The following is a 22,861-nucleotide window of genomic DNA, read 5'->3' as shown; positions in this document are numbered from 1 at the left end:
GTGATTGGAACTGAGCCCAGAACAACGCCTGGCACGTAGCAGTTCTTGGTGTTAGTGATTCTGAGCATAGAAGTGAGACCCTGCCAATTAACCATGAATATTTCAAATTTCCAAAGAACCTCTGGAAGACTGAAAGCTCTCCAACACTCCAAAGAAAATACCTGTGATCCTGAACCTCAGGTACTGTGAGCAGTGGGAAGGAGGGCTTCTTTTGGGGCAGAGTTTTGCCAGAATGCCCTCAATCCCAGCGCAGCGATGCAGAGGGAAGGCCCAGACTACCAGCCTCATTTTCTAGTCCAGCTCCCCCCGGACTCTCTTTATCACACCCTTTAATCCTTCATAGTTACTGAAGCCCAGGAAAGGCTTTGGCAAGGCTCCCGTGGGCTCCTGGCCCAGGTGGCTTCTTTGTACTCCCCTCACACACCTGGTAACCCTTCTAGGTGCAGTGTGACACCCCTCTTTCATCTTGCTCCTTTTCCTGGGGTACAGGGCTAAACAGATGAACCAGCTTCCTCTAATTCTGAGAAAGACGATGCATGGCAAAGTGATAAGGGATTCATCTAGTTTGAGTCTCCCATTTTATAGACAGAGAAACTGAGGCTACATGAAGGAATGGAAAGAAATGAGCTTGAGAGTCAGCCAGACCTCGTCTCAACTCCCAAATCTGCTGCTTCTCAAGAGTTACATAATATACTTGTGCCTCAGTTTCCTCACCCGTAAACAGGTTTGCTAAGAGCTCCCCTCCCTTGAGGGGCCGCTATGAGCATCAACTGAGAGAACATCTCCTGTGAATGACACCTGATGAACACAAGATGCTCTACAAATGGAAGCATCATGAATGGCTCCAACTCCCCTTTCGCCCACACGAGGAAGCTGAGGTCCAGAGTGGCAAAGGCTTGTCCCAGGTCACACAGCGAGTTGGCCATGGTGATAGGACTGAATACTCTAAACACAGCTCAGCGGGGACTCACCTGCCCATGGGGACACTGTGTGATGTGAAGGATGGTGACAGCAAACCTGCAGGACAGAAACCAGGGTTGGGGTCCTGGGGTCCTTCCCAGCACAGCCCCTGTGAAAACAGCTCAGATACCACCTGCCTGGAGTTACCTCCCCTCTGAATCCTTCTTGGGAGGACTGGTTCCCAGTACATCCCACCCAGATCAGGCATACAGCTTGTGCCTAGGTACATGCACACTGAATTCATTTAACACATCCTCACTGAGGACATAATCCTGGGATCCAAAACGGCAGAGCAGGAAGACTCTGAGAGGTCTCCTACTTTCTCCCCTCATCACTCAGGTGGGGAGACTGAAGCCCAGAGAGGGGAAGGGATTTCTCCAGAGTCACACCCAGAGCCAGGACAAAGACCCAGGTGTCCTGACTCTGGGACCAAGGCTCTTTCTGACAGGACATGCCCTGTCTGTAAACACTGCCCTGAGGAATAAGCCTCAACATTTTCTCCCGGCTGGACACACATTCCTGGTCATACTCCCAAGGTGCCCAAGCTGCTAAGTGGTTCTGACCACCCTTTCCTCTCGTGCTCAAAAAGTCTGGCAGCGGCTGTTAAGATGATATTATTCCACGTCTAACCCTGAATACCCTCTCTTCTAATTTTTAAAAAGCAAGCCACTTACAAACTCTGGAATTGTAGCCATTGGGGTATCATTTGCTTGTGAGCCCTCTGTGCTGGTTCACACAATGGGCCTGGGACCCCTGCCCCACAGAAAATGCTGTAGTGGGAAAGCCGGCCCAGTAAGGGGGATGCAGGCAATGAAATGAGTTTCAGGGCTGGTGAGTAGAAGTGTTCATGGGATTATTCAGCCAGAAAATATTCCCCAGGGCCAGCTCTGGGCCAGTCCGGTGTCAGCGCTGAGGGCACAGAGCTCAAGAGGAGGGTCAGAAAGGTCCCACATCTGAGGGCTATGATCCACGAAGGATAAGCATGTATCTGTCACTGGGCCAAGTGGGGGAAGATGATTCACACAGGGAAGAGCAATATGTAGACAAAGAGGCCAGAACACATGTTCCATGAGGGTCTGTCCTGTCCTCCAGTGTTTCGCCTGGCTCACAGTGGGATGTCTGCTGAATGAATAAGTGGACGGAGAAAGGAATATAGGAGTCTTGCATGACTGGAGGTGTGTGCTAGAGACTGTCAGGCATGGAGAGATGAGGAGAGGCCAGACTGTGACAGCACTGAACGTCCAGCTGGGGCACCTGCACTTTCTCCTGGGCTCCCAGGGAAGCAGCGACAGCAAGGAGAAGCAGCACCCAAATGGGACTCCTGCTTCTAACCATGGGACTGATGGCAGTTGACAGAAACGAATTTTTCTACAACCCTGACTTCCGGGAATAATCTAATCATGAGCGGCCTCCCGTGGAGCAGACAGAATGCAGGCCCGACCTTCTGAAGCCTCAAGTGCAGTTTCCAAGGAGGGGCTGCGGTGGGCCTTGGACCAGTCACTCCGCCCATCCGCCCTGGGCCTCGGTTCTGGGCAAGGTGCCCTCCAAAGAGAGCTCTCAGGTCACCTCCAGCCCCTTGTCCAGAGTCCAGCCATGGCCAAAGGAACTGCAGGAGGCCAGGCAGGCAGAGTCCATCTTACCAGATCAGAGAGTAGCTGAAGCCCAGGATGGAGCTGACCAGCCGGAACTCCGACGAGAGGCAAGCAAAGAAGGGGAAGTGGGACAGGCCGACTTCGATGCCTCCGATCAGAAGCACAAAGGCTGGGAGAGACAGGGCCAGAGATGACGTGAGGTCCTCTTCTCACGGGCTCAGGGGAGACCCAGGGCAGCTATGGGGTTTCGTGTGACTTGCAGTCACAGACCTCAGGACTTAAGGAGATGAGTGGACAAGCCCCAGATTAGTACAAGGAGGAATGCAGGGATGTCTTTCATGCATTCAAGCAACAGGCCCTTCCTGGTACCTCTTCCATGCCAGGCACTGGGCTAACTATTGAGATGAAGAAGACTTGATCCCTGCCCTTGATTAGCTCACAGTATGATGGGCAGAAACATACCACATAAATGAACAAACAAAAATCACTGAGAGTAAAGCACCATAAAGTGTACCGTAGCAACACAGACAGCAGTGATGTACTGTGTTCTAAAACCTCTTGTAAATTATTGTGCACTTCATCCATAAGGCAATAATAATATTAATGCTGCCACTGACTAGCTCTGAGATGGTCTAACAGGATCCAGTAAAATGTAATTGGGCAAGGTGACCTTTCCTGAGTGTCTACTTTGAGCTGGGTCGTGGGTCAGGCACCAAGGACATAGGGGGAATGAGCAAAGTTCTTGCTTTGAGATGCTTACAGTCCAATAGGGAAGACCGGGAGGAAAGTAAACGATGTGATATGTACTCTAATAGAGGCATATTCAACCTGCTGTGAGGACAAAAAGAGGAAGTCATGGACCTCACCTGGGGTCTGGGTATCAGAGAAGGCATCCTGGAGGTGGTGACATTTAGCAAGGCCATGAAATATAAGTGGGAGTTTGTAGGATGGAGAGAAGGAGGGAAGGAAGGACATTTCTCACTCAAAGGATGGGAGATGGTTGGTTGAGGTGGTCAGTACTTGTGTAAATGTGAATAGTGGAGGACTGGCAGGTAAGGACCATATAAAAGGAGTAATTGCTGTGAGGTTAGAAGCTGCAACAGCATAATTTTTAAATTTATATGAATTCCCCCAACCATGAAAGCAGACAGCAGTGAAGACAGCAAAACCAAAAACAAACATCTACAACAAATCTAAGGGACAGGACCCATTTGATATCAACATCTGATTAAGAGGAAGCAGAGGGAAGACAATAGGATCTTTGAAATCCCAAGAACAGAAGAACCCAAAATTGCCAGCAGATATTCACAGGAAATTGAAGCTGAAATAACAGCTGAAACTGGGCACAGTGCTGATGGCCTTGATTCATAGGTGAGAATCAGCAGACGTTAGTAAGGTGTTAGTAGGTCTGAGGATGCTGGAGCCATCAGGGTCCATGAGCTCATTATACTAAATATCCAAGTCCCTTCCCAGCACAAGCCCCACGTGAAAGAGAAACTGCTGGCAGTGAGAATCCTAAATGAGAAGGTAAGAACATTAGGAACTGGGTAGTAGTGGGTCCAGACAAAAGTGGAAGGAAGAAGCCAACTCAGAAAATATGAGGTTGTAATGAGGGTACATATACATAATCATTCTGTAAAAACAGAAGAGGAACCCTTGAGCCATGAAGCAAGAAACAATATTCTGGTCCAGCCAGATGCTCAACATCAATTAGTCTTCACGGAAACGCAAATCAAGACAACAATCAGATACTACTTCACACCTACTAAAATGGCTATAATTTTTTTTTAAAAAAATGAAAATAACAAGCGTTGGCTAGGATGTGGAGAAATTGGAACCTTCACATACTGCAGATCAATGGAACACAATGGACAGTCCAGAAATAGACCCATACACATGTGTAGCCGACTGATTTTCAACAAAGGTGCAAAGGCGATGCAGTGGGCAAAGGACAGGTTTTTGTAACAACAACAGTGCTGGAACAAATGCATAGCCAAAGGCAAAAAAAAAAAAAAAAAAAAAAGAAGAATTCAATCCACACCTCACACTATATTCAAAAAAATTAACTCAAAATGTACCATAGACCTAAATGCAAACACTGTGAGACTATAAAACTTCTAGAAAACACACAGAAGAAAATCTAAGTGACTTAGCTTAGGCAAAGATTTCTTATATGACATCATACGCATGATCCATAAAAGAAAATATGAAAAAATTAGATTTCATCAAAATTTAAAAATGTCAGAGCTTCAAAAGAAACTGTTGGTAGAATAAAAATACAAGCAACAGACTGGGGAAAAGTATTTGCAATTTATACATCTGATAAAGGACTTATATACAGAGTATATAAAGAACTCTCAAAACTCAATAAGAAGAAAACAAAAAATCCCCAATGTTTTAAAATAGGCAAATAATTTGAACAAACGCTTTACCAAAGAAAGTACAGTGATAGCAGATAAGCACATGAAAATATGCTCAACAACAACACTTATTACAAAACTGCAAACTGAAACCACAGTGAGATACCACAATATGCCTCTTAGAATGGCTAAAATTAAAAAGACTGACCATGTGTTGTCAAGGACATAGAGAAACTTGAACTCTCATACACTGAAGGTGGTAATCTACAATCAAACGGAACCATCATTTTGGAAAACAGTCTGAGTTTCTTTAAAAGTATAATCTACTACATGATCTTAATAATCCAGACATTCCATTCAAAGGTATTTACCCAAGAAAAATGGAAACATACAAAGACTTATAATGCTTACAGCAGCTTTATTTGTAACAGCCAAAAATTGAAAATAAATCAAATGTCTATCAACAGGTGAATGGATAAACAAACTGTGGTCTCTCCATACGGTGGAACACTATTCAGAAATGAAAAAGAATGATTTCTGATACATGCTAAACATGTATGAATCTCAAAACAACTATGTTGTGTGAAAGAAAACAGACCCTCTCCCCCCAATAAAAACCCCGATTGCATTCTGTATGATTCCATTTGCATAATTGCCTGGGGATGGGGGTGGTGACTGGATGGGGTGGGAAGGAGAGAGTACAAACGGGAAAAAGTTAACTTCTGGGGTTCATTATCATGATTGTGGTGATGATTCCATAGATGTAAACATTTGCCAAAGCTTAACTTGTACACTTCTAAGAGATGCATCATTTTGGTTTTAATTTGCATTAAAAACTCCTAAAAACTAAGGAGATGTTGTAGGCATTTGCTCATATAGGCTTGGAACCCAGGAGAGAGAACCAAGCTGGACAGGAGATGTTTGGGAGTCACTGGATTAGGGATGGTTGAAACTGCAGGGAGAGCACAGGGCACGGGGAACAAAGAGGCCTCAGATCAATGGCCAGAGAAGTAAACATTGTTCCCTGAGGAAGCATCTGAGGGCTTACTGATATCAAGAAGGCAGTCATGGCTATGACTCAGGAGAGATATCTAGGGTTGGTGACAGTGAACCTATTTTCTGAGACTTTGTTCTACTATGTCTAAAAAACCTTTGAATCTAACTGGGAGAAAACCCCCACAAAAAAGCTTGAGACTTTGTGGGCTTGGCATTGACCTTGGGCAAGTAATAAGCTAAGAAGAACATTGACAGTTCAACAAAGTTTATACCCTGATCCCAGAGAACCCCTGCCATGCAGTCTCCAAGAGCAAGAATTTCCACGGCAAAAGTCCCAGCAGGTATGAGGCAGCGCACGTACCTTGGGCCCATTGTGGGACTTGCAGGGGCTGGTAGCCTTCTGAGAATAAGAACATGACCTTATTGGCTGTAGCCCCAAAGGCTACTCCATAGGACCATCGGTTACGAAAAGTGCCCACGAAGTCCAGAGGTCTGTGAATAAGAGAAACAACTCATGAGGCCAGAACTGGCTCCTTCCCACAGTTCATTTCCAAAGTATCAATCCCACTCTGGGGAGGGATTATTGAGTAGTAAACTATTTATTTCAACTGACATAGCCTGAGGCCCTCTGTGCCAATTTGGGGGCTAGGCATAGATTCAGGGTACCAAAGTGAGGAAGACAAAATCCTTGCCCTGGAGAAGCTCCAAGTCTGGGGAACATAAGCAAGGACACCAGCAGTCATGACAACAAGCAAAATGGGATGAATTTCATCTATGAGAGACACAAGCAGTATGACTTGAGAAACCAAAACAAAGAGTATGTGCCAGACAGGTTGGGGGAACCTGCCCTGCACATACATGGTCTACAAGAGTCCTCCTTTCCAATATCCCTGGGAAGGTTTGGGTATCACTGGCTATGCTGATGGCATGTGATCACACCTCCTGGCCACAGCTGATTGGACTATGGGTGGTCAGATGGTCACCTGACTTTGGATGGGCCAATCACCGTGCCAGGCCTTGTATTTTGGATTTGTGATTCTGAGGACAGGAGCCAGTCAGCTGTTAAAATTCTGTTCCGGAAAGTCATGCCAAATTGAGTCTTGCCGACGTTTGGGGGAAGCAGAGATCCTTAAGTCCGATGATAAAGTCAGATGGCAGAGAGGAAAATGGTAAAATGGTGTTGAAGGGACCCCAGTGACACAAGGAGGCAAAAATAGAATCCGTCTCCCAGAGACGCCCATCTCAAGAGCTCTAGTTCCCATGAGGCCAACCTTGCCAGTTTCTGTGAGATCTCTGTAACTTTATAAAAAGTCCTTTCTTTCCCTTTTATGCAAACAAGCTTGAGTGGATATCTGTTTCCTCTGACCAAAAGAGCTTTGTCTATATGAGAGAAAGCAATTGCATTTGAGACAAAGAGAAAAGGCTTTCCCCACTGGAGTGCCATTTGAAGCGGGCTTAATGAAAACTCAAGGTGGCAGGAAGGGAAGGGTACTGCAGGTGGGGACTTGGGAGTCAGGATCTGGACCCCACCTTCCTGTTCCATTTGGCTCGCTCGTCTTCATCTTCAAGGCACAACTCAGGGAGCACCCCTCTCAGAAACGTCCCTGACAACCCACTCCCAATCAGGCACACCTACTTGCTCCCTTGCTTGGGTCCCCTCAGTGCTAAGTTCATGTCCATGCTTTTCTTATCACTTGTTTAGTGAACTATAAACTCCTCTGGAGTGGGACCTAGCACAGGACCTTGAGAAGAGTAGCTGCTCACTGCACATTCGTGGACACGCACTTTGTTGAACTGCTTTGAATTCTAATCAATCCCACCTGTAGTACTTAAGCGCTATGTGGGACTCAGTCTCCCTATCTTTAAAACAGAGATGACACCCCTGCTCTGCTCATATCACAGAGACACTGTGGATGGCAAATGAAGACCTGCTTTATAAACTGTGGAGTGTCATGCACATGCGAAGGGTTACTAATGGGTGAAGACGGTAAGCTAAAACTACTCAGGAAAGCAGGGCTTTTCATAAGAAAGTGGCCAGAGAGCAAGAAAACTGTGCCATTATTAATTGAATTCAAAGCAGTTTAACATGATCCACATAGCGGTCTTACTTAAAAAGTCCTGCACCAGGCCCTACATGCCAAATGCCCAGGGCAAAGTCTGAAGATCTTCTTTATCCACCAGCCTCAGTCTCTCTCTGTGCCTCAGCCAATGTGGCTTAGACCCGGCAGTTTGGGAGGGGCTGACTCCTCGAATGGGTGGTATCCAGAATGTTTGCTACTCTGGGCTGGTATATGGTATATGGACATTGTTGTTGGATTTCTCTCACCGCAAAGGTCAGATCACCCTTAGACTCCATCCTGACATCCTGGCTTCCTCTCCGTTCTCCAGAGCCCAAGGTTGAGACCTGAGTGTGTTCACATCCTTGAGTCTTCTCAGGTTATGACACTGGGAGTATCACAGCCAAAAGCAACCAGACCTGGGTTAAAGCTCTTGTCACTTGGTAGTTCTGTGGCCTTGGGCAAGTGACTCAACTTCTCTGAGCCTGAGCTAGCTCATCCACTACATGAGGATAACAACCTCCACCATGCTGGGGTCCATCCTAGTAGTGTAGGCAAAGCAGATGGCTCAGTGCCTGGGCCAGAGACAGTATGCAATAAATGCTAATTACATCATCATCATCATTATTATTAATTAGAGGGTGATGAGGCAGAGAGATGAACAATTAGAACTCAAGGAAAAATGTGATAAAGGGAGCAGAGATTCAGAATGGCAGAGTCGGAAAGGCCCTGAAAGCTCCCTGGTCCAACGGGCTCTCCTGGGGCATGTCTCATGCCTCCATTCCAACAAGGAGGCTTGCTGCCACCAGTGACAGGGAACTCTCTCCCCCCTGCTTCTTGGGGTAGCCATGGTGCTGAGTGTGGGAAGGCCTTTCCCATAGTTAGCCGAGCCTCCTTGAGTTGTTTTAAGCACTTCTGGGCAGCCCTGGGTGCTGAGGGTGCAATAGCTTGGAAGCCAATTCTGAACTCTCTGGGCCTTGGGTGGATTGGGGCAGGGAGGGGCAGGGCTGTCCATGGTGGGGTAGAGGTGGGTGGGGAGGTAACTGGTGGTTAGCCTAGTCTTACAAATGGTGTCGGTCCCAAACACAGAGTACCCCAAGCTGTAGTGATGGATCTTGGCTCAACTCACATGATCATTCTGAAGCGGTTCCCCAGGAGGTAAGAAGCGTCATCTCTCTGTCTATGGTGCTCTCGTCTTTGGAGAAGGGACAAGACCAAAATGATGAAAAGCTATAGAAAGAGAAGATGAGTTTGTCAGAGGGAACGTTCATCCTCAGTCCCTCGGTGCCCTCGCTGAAGGAGAGAGTGTGGGTGAGCAAAGCACTCAGAATGTCTAGGACTCAAACTCCAGACTTGGAGAGCTGGCTGCATGCACCGTTGAGCTTCCAGAATGTTTTGTACTGAGCTTTCCTTTGTGTTGCTCTGAACAGACATGGGTTCAAATACAGTCTCTCCCACACACTGGCTGGGAGGGAGACTTAACTTCTCTGAACCTCGGGGTCCTCATCTGTAAAAAATGGGTAATAACTTTCAGGTTGCAAATCCTTCTTTGCTTTTTATTCCTGTGGATTCAGTCATATTCTCCTATACTTGATGACCCTTTTCTCCTTTTACCAGAAAATTCCTGAGAATTATCTACACTTGCTGTCTCCATTTCCTCACCTCTCACTTGCTCTTTGACCCCGTAACATGGCTTCTACTCCCATACTCCACGGAAGCAGTTCTGGCCAAAGTCACTAATTACCACCTTGTTGCTCAATCCAAATGTAAACATTAAGCCCAAATCTGCTTGACCTCACAACAGCATTCAGTGTTGACCTCTTCCTCCTCTTAGAAATACTCTCTTCCCTATGCTTCTATCAGCCACACTTTTCTGGTTTTCTTCCAGTAATTCTCAGTCTCCTTTGCTGCATCATTCTTTACCCAACCACCAGATGTGGAGCTCCTCATGGTTCAGTCCAAGGACCACTCCTCTTACTGCCCCATCCTCTCTTCCTCGGTGATCCCATCCATGTCCACACTTTCAATGGCCACCAAATACACACAAGACTCACAAACTTGAATCTCCAGCCCAGCCTTGGTCCAGAATCATATGTTCAGCTACATAGTGGGCATTTCTTTTTGATGTGTTGAACGCTTCTCAAATTCAGTATGTCTTAAATGGAACTCATGATTTTCCTCCCTGCCCTGTTCCTTCATCCACACCAAACTTCGATCCCCTCTAATTTTCCTTAACAAGTGAATGGCAGATACCACCATCCTTCCAGCTGTGCAAATTACAAACCCAAGAGTCATCCTCAACCTCTCCCTCTCCCTCATCTCTCTATCCAACCCATTACCAGGTTCTACTGCTTTTACCCCTTGAACATCTGGAGGTGACCACCATCATCTAGGATGATGTAAAATCACCTCACCTGGACCCCTGCAACCATCTCCTAACTGGTCTTCCTGCCTCCTCTCTTACCTGCCTCCAACCTGATCCCCACTTGCAAACAGAGTGATCATTTCAACACATACATCTGATCACACCATCCTTGGGCCAGAAACACTCCACTACTTCCCACTGTATTTAGAACAAAGACAAAACTCCTTCATACACGGCCTGGCCCTGCCCACCTCCCCAGACACCTCCACCTCAATTCCCCACTCCAGCCACGCCAGCCTTCTCAGCTTCTCACACTCTCCATGCTCCTGCCCGCCACGGAGCCTTTGCACGTGCTCTCCCTTCTGTCTGAAACGTTCTTCATTACATCTTCCAACAGACCTCAGCTCCAGTACTGCTTCCTCAGAAAAACCTTTTTTGACTCCCCTAAAAGTCAGTGCCCCTGACTCTTGGGACCTTCAAAGCCTTCTGCTGCCTGTGTTTTTAGTGCATAATGTAAGAGAGCAAGTCTCTGCCGACCTATTCAGATCCCTTTGGGAGACTGTGTATGGGAGCAGCCCAGCTCCCCTTCTCTTCCCTCCTCCACCCTCCCCTGCCTTCACTTACTGATGGGATGAGGGAGTAATGGAGGAAGAGCTCCATGTCCACCGAGCTGGCACAAGTGCCATTTAGCTGCCTGGTCCTGAAAAACAACCGAAACACACATTCACATCATCAGTCACTGCTGCAGTCATTGACCCTTCAGCCTTGAGCGTCACTGTCAGGAATCTGGCTTGTAGCCCACTGAGATCATCTGATCTTTTTTAACTTCCGTTTCTGAGTCAGTGCCACTCACCTGTGATGTGTCTTCCCTAAGTGGATTATCTTCTTTCATATCTCTTTCTCCAGCTTAATTATCTATACAACTGCCCTACTAACTGGATCTAACTCCTTCTTTTCTTGATGACATAGTCATGGACAGATTCAGGTTCCTTGGCGCCCAAAGCTTATATTATTTGGATGTCCTTTTCAAATAAAACTACAAAAATATCTTATCTTTTCATATTTTAAGGAAAATATATCACCATGTAAACACTTAACCAAGGTGCCTCCCACCCTCCTAGAGCCTTGGTAGGGTCCTGTGCAAGTGAGGGCCCCTGAGACTTAAGCTTCAGTAACTTCACAGGAAACCAGCCTTTGGACATAGTTTTTCGTAGCCAGAGGTCAAGAAGCATCTGCTCACTCTGATTCACTGCTGGGCTATTGGGGCAGGACAGCGGTCATCTGGACGACAGACCGTGGACTCTGTCCTCTCCAGACCTCAGAGTCTGCAGGACAAGGCTGCTGGGGTCTCGTGTCTGAAACACATGACAGCAGTTTCCTGGCCTCTCTTTGAAAGGGACCTGCTCCCTTCTGGGCTCCCGCCACACTTCGCTATTGCTGCTCTGACTTGCACTGCACCACCTCAGCACACGCTCACCCTCCAGATCCTTGCTCACTCTGTGCCTCACTCCTGCAGCATCCATCTGGCCATCCCTCGGGCTTCCTTCCCGGTCAGCTCCCACTTTTCCCAGAAGTCTCAGGGAAGAGCATTCCTCTGGGAATCCATGAGCATGGCATACTTCCCTGAAATTTTTTAAAATTCCAGTACTCCACGGTGATGTCTAAACATAGGAATGAGACAACCTAGAAGTGGTGGGGGGAGATGAGGGTGACTCATGCTGTCAGAAATGTGATAGAACTATAACATTTAGAATTCTGTTTTTAGGAAAGTAAACTGAGCACATACATCAGTCTCCTCGTTCTACAGAAACCCTCAAAATAGCAGAAAAGATTTTTTTTTTAAGAAAGAAAAAAAATAGCCATATTTGAAAACAAGAAGGGAATCTATCAGGGACACAGAAACTACTAGAAGATGCTGAATGATGGAGAGCAGTTAGGACTAGATCAAAGAGAAAAAGCATCAGCCAGCACAGCTACAGGCTGTGACCACAGAAAAGTGCTCTACACTCATATGCAAGAGGCTGATGCAGGCGGGGGCTGCCGACAGACCACAGAATGATGAGTTGGGGTCTCACAGAGACCCAAGAGTCCTCCCACCCTGCTGACCGACCAGGGACAATGGGGTTAACCTCTCTGGGAGTAGTATACATGGGTCACAGAGAGAAAGGCAGTGCTCCAGATCACAGGTGGCACCTGGGAAGGACCGGGTGCTTTGGATGTAGATCAGCTGCTGAGGTACCCCATCGAGCGGTACATCCTACCTCCATCCTGCTGCACTGAAAGCACGCCTTAGTACTAGCTGTGGCAGCAGCTGCCGCCCACCCCCAAACAAATATCCCAGTGGAAGCTCCAGCACAAAGACAAGCACCCAACCCAGAAACATCAAACATGAGGAAAGATTACACCACCAAAGGGAGCCAAAAACTCAACAGATAGAGGAGCTTACTCCTAAGGAAATGAAGTTAATACAGAACCTCTCTTAGATAAGGAGTAGAGGAAATTCTCTACAAGAAGAATGAACCTAGGAGGAAGTAGAAGGGTGCAAAAAGCCACAGAAAGTAATTAGCAAAACTTCCCATTATTCCTGAGCACAGGACTTTAAATATATACACATATATACATACATTTTTAGAAACACAAAGACTCAGAAAGACCTTCATTGAAAGAAATATTGGAGGAAATTCTCAAGTAAATCTAGGAGGAAGGGGAAGAATTTAAGAGGAATAACAAATAGAGAAATTAGGAAAATGTATTGTTAAATATCTAGGTAATTATTGTGAAATAAAATGTTTGAAATGCCAATTTGGAGTTGAAATACCAGATGATACCCCACATGGAAGAAGGGAAAGGTGGGTAGGAACAGGTGTAGATACAAAGGGAAGTGAAATGATGACCAAGTTCTTCTCATGTTTAGAAAGATGATGTAGAAACCTACTTTCCTTTTCTGGGCTTTATAAGTAAAATATAATTCTAAGTAAGTATGTTAAAAATACACAGTTAGCTACTAGAAGGACATAAATAGAAAGTAAATCAATGTATTAAGAAGTGTATATGAAGGAATGAAAATTCAATCACTCCAGCAAATACAGGAAGAGAAAAAAATGAAATAAAGACTACAATTGAAACACCACAAGAACAAAACTGTCCAAAGAATATTAAGGCAGAGTCAGCTCTACCCACCACCAGAGCCTCCCATCAAGCCTCTTAGATAGCCTCAACCACCAGAGGGCAGACAACAGAAGCAAGAAAAACTACAATCCTGCAGCCTGTGGACCAAAAACCACAGTTACAGAAAGACAGAGAAGATGAAAAGGCAGAGGGCTATGTACCAGATGAAGGAACAAGAAAAAACCCCAGAAAAACAACTAAATGAAGTGGAGATAGGCAACCTTCCAGAAAAAGAATTCAGAATAATGATAGTGAAGATGATCCAGGACCTCGGAATAAGAATGGAGGCAAAGATTGAGAAGATGCAAGAAATGATTAACAAAGACCTAGAAGAATTAAAGAACAAACAAACAGAGATGACCAATACAATAACTGAAATGAAAACTACACTAGAAGGAATCAATAGCAGAATAACTGAGGCAGAAGAACGGATAAGTGACCTGGAAGACAGAATGGTGGAATTCACTGCTGCGGAACAGACTAAAGAAAAAAGAATGAAAAGAAATGAAGACAGCCTAAGAGACCTCTGGGACAACATTAAACGCAACAACATTCGCATTATAGGGGTCCCAGAAGGAGAAGAGAGAGAGAAAGGACCAGAGAAAATATTTGAAGAGATTATAATCGAAAACTTCCCTAACATGGGAAAGGAAATAGCCACCCAAGTCCAGGAAGCGCAGAGAGTCCCATACAGAATAAACCCAAGGAGAAACACGCCGAGACACATAGTAATCAAAGTGGCAAAAATTAAAGACAAAGAAAAATTATTGAAAGCAGCAAGGGAAAAACGACAAATAACATACAAGGGAACCCCCATAAGGTTAACAGCTGATTTCTCAGCAGAAACTCTGCAAGCCAGAAGGGAGTGGCATGAAATACTTAAAGTGATGAAAGGGAAGAACCTACAACCAAGATTACTCTACCCAGCAAGGATCTCATTTAGATTTGATGGAGAAATCAAAAGCTTTACAGACAAGCAAAAGCTAAGAGAATTCAGCACCACCAAACCAGCTCTACAACAAATGCTAAAGGAACTTCTCTAAGTGGGAAACACAAGAGAAGAAAAGGACCTACAAAAACAAACCCAAAACAATTAAGAAAATGGTCATAGGAACATACATATCGATAATTACCTTAAACGTGAATGGATTAAATGCCCCAACCAAAAGACATAGACTGGCTGAATGGATACAAAAACAAGACCCATATATATGCTGTCTACAAGAGACCCACTTCAGACCTAGGGACACATACAGACTGAAAGTGAGGGGATGGAAAAAGATATTCCATGCAAATGGAAATCAAAAGAAAGCTGGAGTAGCTATACTCATATCAGATAAAATAGACTTTAAAATAAAGAATGTTACAAGAGACAAGGAAGGACACTACATAATGATCCAGGGATCAATCCAAGAAGAAGATATAACAATTATAAATATATATGCACCCAACATAGGAGCACCTCAATACATAAGGCAACTGCTAACAGCTATAAAAGAGGAAATCGACAGTAACACAATAATAGTGGGGGACTTTAACACCTCACTTACACCAATGGACAGATCATCCAAAATGAAAATAAATAAGGAAACAGAAGCTTTAAATGACACAATAGACCAGATAGATTTAATTGATATATATAGGACATTCCATCCAAAAACGGCAGATTACACGTTCTTCTCAAGTGCACACGGAACATTCTCCAGGATAGATCACATCTTGGGTCACAAATCAAGCCTCAGTAAATTTAAGAAAATTGAAATCATATCAAGCATCTTTTCTGACCACAACGCTATGAGATTAGAAATGAATTACAGGGAAAAAAACGTAAAAAAGACAAACACATGGAGGCTAAACAATACGTTACTAAATAACCAAGAGATCACTGAAGAAATCAAACAGGAAATAAAAAAATACCTAGAGACAAATGACAATGAAAACACGACGACCCAAAACCTATGGGATGCAGCAAAAGCGGTTCTAAGAGGGAAGTTTATAGCTATACAAGCCTACCTAAAGAAACAAGAAAAATCTCAAGTAAACAATCTAACTTTACACCTAAAGAAACTAGAGAAAGAAGAACAAACAAAACCCAAAGTTAGCAGAAGGAAAGAAATCATAAAGATCAGAGCAGAAATAAATGAAATAGAAACAAAGAAAACAATAGCAAAGATCAATAAAACTAAAAGTTGGTTCTTTGAGAAGATAAACAAAATTGATAAGCCATTAGCCAGACTCATCAAGAAAAAGAGGGAGAGGACTCAAATCAATAAAATCAGAAATGAAAAAGGAGAAGTTACAACAGACACCGCAGAAATACAAAACATCCTAAGAGACTACTACAAGCAACTTTATGCCAATAAAATGGACAACCTGGAAGAAATGGACAAATTCCTAGAAAGGTATAACCTTCCAAGACTGAACCAGGAAGAAACAGAAAATATCAACAGACCAATCACAAGTAATGAAATTGAAACTGTGATTAAAAATCTTCCAACAAACAAAAGTCCAGGACCAGATGGCTTCACAGGTGAATTCTATCAAACATTTAGAGAAGAGCTAACACCCATCCTTCTCAAACTCTTCCAAAAAATTGCAGAGGAAGGAACTCTCCCAAACTCATTCTATGAGGCCACCATCACCCTGATACCAAAACCAGACAAAGACACTACAAAAAAAGAAAATTACAGACCAATATCACTGATGAATATAGATGCAAAAATCCTCAACAAAATACTAGCAAACAGAATCCAACAACACATTAAAAGGATCATACACCACGATCAAGTGGGATTTATCCCAGGGATGCAAGGATTCTTCAATATACGCAAATCAATCAGTGTGATACACCATATTAACAAATTGAAGAATAAAAACCATATGATCATCTCAATAGATGCAGAAAAAGCTTTTGACAAAATTCAACACCCATTTCTGATAAAAACTCTCCAGAAAGTGGGCATAGAGGGAACCTACCTCAACATAATAAAGGCCATATATGACAAACCCACAGCAAACATCATTCTCAATGGTGAAAAACTGAAAGCATTTCCTCTAAGATCAGGAACGAGACAAGGATGTCCACTCTCACCACTATTATTCAACATAGTTCTGGAAGTCCTAGCCACGGCAATCAGAGAAGAAAAAGAAATAAAAGGAATACAAATTGGAAAAGAAGAAGTAAAACTGTCACTGTTTGCGGATGACATGATACTATACATAGAGAATCCCAAAACTGCCACCAGAAAACTGCTAGAGCTAATTAATGAATATGGTAAAGTTGCAGGTTACAAAATTAATGCACAGAAATCTCTTGCATTCCTATACACTAATGATGAAAAATCTGAAAGAGAAATTATGGAAACACTCCCATTTACCATTGCAACAAAAAGAATAAAATACCTAGGAATAAACCTACCTAGGGAGACAAAAGACCTGTATGCAGAAAACTATAAGACACTGATGAAAGAAATTAAAGATGATACCAACAGATGGAGAGATATACCATGTTCTTGGATTGGAAGAATCAACATTGTGAAAATGAGTATACTACCCAAAGCAATCTACAGATTCAATGCAATCCCTATCAAATTACCAATGGCATTTTTTACGGAGCTAGAACAAATCATCTTAAAATTTGTATGGAGACACAAAAGACCCCGAATAGCCAAAGCAGTCTTGAGGCAAAAAAATGGAGCTGGAGGAATCAGACTCCCTGACTTCAGACTATACTACAAAGCTACAGTAATCAAGACAATATGGTACTGGCACAAAAACAGAAACATAGATCAATGGAACAAGATAGAAAGCCCAGAGATTAACCCACGCACCTATGGTCAACTAATCTATGACAAAGGCGGCAAAGATATACAATGGAGAAAAGACAGTCTCTTCAATAAGTGGTGCTGGGAAAACTGGACAGCCACATGTAAAAGAATGAAATTAGAATACTCCCTAACACCATACACAAAAATAAACTCAAAATGGATTAGAGACCTAAATATAAGACTGGACACTATAAAACTCTTAGAGGAAAACATAGGAAGAACACTCTTTGACATAAATCACAGCAAGATCTTTTTCGATCCACCTCCTAGAGTAATGGAAATAAAAACAAAAATAAACAAGTGGGACCTAATGAAACTTCAAAGCTTTTGCACAGCAAAGGAAACCATAAACAAGACGAAAAGACAACCCTCAGAATGGGAGAAAATATTTGCAAATGAATCAACGGACAAAGGATTAATCTCCAAAATATATAAACAGCTCATTCAGCTCAATATCAAAGAAACAAACACCCCAATCCAAAAATGGGCAGAAGACCTAAATAGACATTTCTCCAAAGAAGACATACAGACGGCCACGAAGCACATGAAAAGATGCTCAACATCACTAATTATTAGAGAAATGCAAATCAAAACTACAATGAGGTATCACCTCACTCCTGTTAGAATGGGCATCATCAGAAAATCTACAAACAACAAATGCTGGAGAGGGTGTGGAGAAAAGGGAACCCTCTTGCACTGTTGGTGGGAATGTAAATTGATACAGCCACTATGGAGAACAATATGGAGGTTCCTTAAAAAACTAAAAATAGAATTACCATATGACCCAGCAATCCCACTACTGGGCATATACCCAGAGAAAACCGTAATTCAAAAAGACACGTGCACCCGAATGTTCATTGCAGCACTATTTACAATAGCCAGGTCATGGAAGCAACCTAAATGCCCATCAACAGACGAATGGATAAAGAAGTTGTGGTACATATATACGATGGAATATTATTCAGTCATAAAAAGGAACGAAATTGAGTCATTTGTTGAGAAGTGGATGGATCTAGAGACTGTCATACAGAGTGAAGTAAGTCAGAAAGAGAAAAACAAATATCGTATGTTAATGCATGTATGTGGAACGTAGAAAAATGGTACAGATGAGCCAGTTTGCAGGGCAGAAGTTGAGACACAGATGTAGAGAATGGACATATGGACACCAAGGGGGGAAAACTGCAATGAGGTGGGGATGGTGATGTGCTGAATTGGGCGATTGGGATTGACATGTATACACTGATGTGTATAAAACTGATGCCTAATAAGAACCTGCAGTATAAAAAAACAAACAAAACAACTAATACTAAACTTTCATTGGGTTATTTGTATGGAAATATGTTAATATAAATGTTTCAGACATTACATGAAATTTCTAAAAATCTTATATTTGTATTTGTATGGAAATATGTATGGAAATATGTTAATATAAATGTTTCAGACATTACATGAAATTTCTAAAAATCTTATATTTGTATTTGTATGGAAATATGTATGGAAATATGTTAATATAAATGTTTCAGACATTAAAAAAAAAAAAAAAAAAAAAAGAATATTAAGGCAACAAAGAATACAAATATTCAATAAATTTTTAAAATTTCAACTAGTAATAAAAGGAGAAATTAAGATGAAATGCTGTCTTATCTATTAAAGTGGGAATTATTAACAATACCACCCAGCAGGGGTCCCCAAGCCCCGGGCATGGACCGGTGCTGGTCCACAGCCTGTTACAAACCCGGGCCGCACAGCAGGAGGTGAGCAGCGGGTGAGCGGGCAAAGCTTCATCTGCCGCTCCCCATCGCTCTCATTACTGCCTGAACCATCCCCCGCCTCCCCCCTTCCCCCCCCCACCGCCCACCTCCCCGCTTCCATGGAAAAACTGTCTTCCATGAAACCGGTCCCTGGTGCCAAAAAAGGTTGGGGACCGCTGCTACCCAGCATTAGAGAAGGTTAAGACAAGTTGGTATTCATTTGCTGGTAATCAGAAGTGTAAGGAGGTATAACCATTCTGAGGATTAACTTTGCAATATACACCAAGAACCTTTAAATACAGCAATTCCATTTCTAGGCATTCTACTTCTAAAAAATATACACTACGGAAATAATCAGAGAGGTGCCTGAATTCAGGTACTAGAATGCTAAGATTCTCACTCTTCCTGCCTCCCTCCCTCCCTCATATGTGTGTATAACATTTTAAATGTAATATATGTTCATCATAAAACATTCAGAATACTTACAAATGTATAAAGTAGTAACTAAAAGCCCTTTCTCGTTCCTTAATTATGTGTGTTTATAACCTGTAGTTTCAAGCAAAAATGGGATCGGACTAAACTTGATTTCTTCATTTAATCAATAAAGGAAATGGAATTCATTTAATAAAGAAAGGCAATTTCTAATGTTAGGATATACAGACCCACAGAACTCTTTCATCAGGGTGACTCTGCCTACACAGATTCACTGCTGAGCCGGTCTTTTGCTTGGAGGGCAGAGCTGAGAGTTAGTCTGGCAGCAGCTAGAAACAGGTGAGCTCAGGGAGAGTAGAGAGTGTAGCTCTCTAAATAAGGGGTCCATAGCTATGCTTTCACTCCAGCAGTGAATAGATGAAGCAGGCACTGGAGTCAATCCAAGTTAGAAGGCCACTGAGACCCCCTTCTTGGTCTCTGACACTCATACTGCTTCCTAGCGGGTCCAGGGCTGGAGGGGCAGATCTGTCGAGGGGTGAACAGCTTTTGCAGGGCAGCAGCAAAACAGCACCCACAAATGTAGAAAATCCGATTTCCACTGATGATAGCTTGGAACTGTGTTTATGATACACTGTTAAGTGAAAAAAAAATTATAAAACAATATGATCCCAAGTTGTGAAGAGTGGTCATTTCTGGGTTGTAACATTTGCATTCATTCTACTTTTTTTTAATGATTTTCTTGAATTTCCCAAGGGTAGTACACAGATGTACTGCTTGATAGCTGCTCAGAGCAGTGCTTGACACAAAGCAGACAGCAATAAACACATGTCGAATGAATGAATGGCTTGCTTTTGTAATCAGGGAAAAGACTGGATTTTATGCCCAAGCAATAAAACACCATTCTGAAGGGAAGTTGCCCAGGAATCAGCATAAAGTGAAAACATGCAAGATTTGTTCTGTGATAGGGTATAAATTACAAATATTTCATTATTTAAAAAAATATTGAAAATAAAAAGCTATGAGGGTGAAACAAGCCAGGACACACAGCTGGTGCATCTAGAGCAAGGGTCGTCTGCGTTCCCAACTCCTTTCTCCAACATCCCCACGCTGATTGCCTGATGGCCTTGGTGGGGTGTCTCTGTGCTCCCGCAGTCCTGATTCCTTTGGTCCTAACATTATCACTCTATAGTCACAAGTTCGGGCTTCCCTGGTGGCGCAGTGGTTAAGAATCCGCCTGCCAATGCAGGGGACACAGGTTTGAGCTCTGGTCTGGGAAGATCCCACATGCCGCGGAGCAACTAAGCCCGTGCGCCACAACTACTGAGCCTGTGCTCCAGAGCCCGTGAGCCACAACTCCTGAAGCCCGCGTGCCAAAGCCCGTGCTCCGCAACAAGAGAAGCCACCACAATGAGAAGCCTGCGCACCGCAATGAAGAGTAGCCCCCACTCACCGCAACTAGAGAAAGCCCACGCACAGCAACGAAGACCCAACTCAGCCAAAAATAAATAAATTATAGTCATAAGTTAAACATATGATAATAGCTTTCATTGATTAATGTCACTTTGTGTGTCACTATGTCCTAGGAATCCTGCTATTTTATATTACCTTATTTAATCTTTTCAAGAATCTTGTGAGGTAGGTTGCATTACCTCCTTTTCATAATGAGGAACTGAAGCCAGGAGAGGTTACCTAACCTGCCCAGGAGGAGGTGAGGCTGGGAGCCAGGCACCCCTGCATGTCACCATCCTCCCAGCCCCCGCTGCTGGCTCACGTGGCCCCTCGGAGCTCCTAGCATTCGCTGACCTGATGGCTGACTCATCTCTGATCCCAAGTCCAGCCCAGCACCTGGCACAGACAGGATAAGGGCATGTCTGTTAAATTCCATGGGAACTTCCCTCAGGAAGCTGAGGCCCAGAGAGGGCCAGTGAGCAGAAAACATCACGAAGCCCAGGACTATTTCAGGTCCAGCTCAAGGGGCTCAGTGAGCGGGACCCTGACCTGGTTCCCACTTCTTTTTTTTTTTTTTTTTTTTTCTTTTTTTTATTTATTTATTTATGACTGTGTTGAGTCTTCGTTTCTGTGCGAGGGCTTTCTCTAGTTGCGGCAAGTGGGGACCACTCTTCATCGCGGTGCGCGGGCCCCTCACCATCGCGGCCTCTCTTGCTGCGGAGCACAGGCTTCAGACGCGCAGGCTCAGTAACTGTGGCTCACGGGCCCAGTTGCTCCGCGGCATGTGGGATCTTCCCAGACCAGGGCTCGAACCCGTGTCCCCTGCATTGGCAGGCAGATTCTCAACCACTGCGCCACCAAGGAAGCCCCCTGGTTCCCACTTCTGAGTGCAGAGAAGGGTTGGGAAGGAGGAAGAGGTGTGTGCAGTGTGTATGTGTGTGTGTGTGTGCGCACGTGCCCGTCCATGTGATGCCTCCAGCAATGCAGTAGCCTGTGTGCTGGGGTGTCTGATTCTGGGCCAGCCCTGGCCCGCCTTTGTGAATTCCATCAATCCTGTAACACACAGCCTCCCCACAGTCCTGCCTTGGGGTCGGAGGTAGATGTAATAGTGTGCTCAGGCTGGCTTGTACCAGCTTGGGACTGTCACATTATCAGGAATTTTGCAAGCCAGTTGTTAAACACCACCATTGGTAAAAATTAAATTATATAAATGTATAATTAAATAAGTTATTTAAAAGGAAGGTAGTAAAGCCTCAAAACCCATCACTTCCTAATTATTTTGCTACGTTTTGCTATGATTTATTCTCTAGAGGTTATTTACATCTGTTATATCTGCACCATGAAAACTCTGTGTTATGGTCTGTGCCACTACCATGCCTCTCTTCACATCTCCATGTCAGCAACATCATGTTGTTAGCTTGAAATTAGCCATGCTGGGAATATTTATACCAGGGAAATGGGTGAACACTACAAATCAGGCTTTGATTTACTGTTCTGCAGACTGTCTAGAAAGTGACAGAGAAAATGTTAACAAGGCAGATTAAATTTAAACATATGTTTGTAGCCATTACACTGTGAATAGCAAAAAAAAAAAGAGGAAATATTCTTCTAGAATTTAAAACTCTTATCCCATTCATCCAAAAAATAGTTTCTGGCAACTGACATTGACAAATGAGTGAAGTTCTGACTTATACCTTGTCTCCCTTGTTTCACATTTGTGTTACTCATTAATGTCAATAAAAATATCAACCAACATTCATGTCGACAATATCCTCACGGGTCAATGGCAGGTTGGCTACAGACACAAGAATTTGGCAAAAATCAATGAAAGCATTCTTTGAGATTTAATTGGCTCTGTGCAATCTGCAAGAAAGATCATTGTATATTTTATTATCTGTAAATTT

The 22,861-nt window shown here is 43.7% G+C and overlaps 1 protein-coding gene across 2 annotated transcripts in view; it reads right to left on the bottom strand.

Moving 5' to 3' along the window:
- Positions 1-22,861, bottom strand: part of LOC130708465 (stimulated by retinoic acid gene 6 protein-like) — a 72,160-nt gene that overhangs the window by 31,327 nt on the left and 17,972 nt on the right. For both annotated transcript variants that reach the window (XM_057548947.1, XM_057548948.1), the window contains exons 2-6: positions 10,955-11,030; positions 9,095-9,195; positions 6,270-6,400; positions 2,601-2,721; positions 972-1,017 (exon numbers count right to left, since the gene is read on the bottom strand). In XM_057548947.1, coding sequence (XP_057404930.1) covers positions 972-1,017; positions 2,601-2,721; positions 6,270-6,400; positions 9,095-9,195; positions 10,955-11,030 — 475 coding nt within the window. The remainder of the gene's footprint in view (positions 1-971; positions 1,018-2,600; positions 2,722-6,269; positions 6,401-9,094; positions 9,196-10,954; positions 11,031-22,861) is intronic.

The sequence above is a fragment of the Balaenoptera acutorostrata genome, chromosome 6 (assembly GCF_949987535.1).
Source record: "Balaenoptera acutorostrata chromosome 6, mBalAcu1.1, whole genome shotgun sequence".
In the NCBI taxonomy this organism is placed as follows: Eukaryota; Metazoa; Chordata; class Mammalia; order Artiodactyla; family Balaenopteridae; genus Balaenoptera; species Balaenoptera acutorostrata.
The sequence above is the reverse complement of the archived record's forward strand: the minus strand, read 5'-3'. Positions and strand labels throughout refer to the sequence as shown.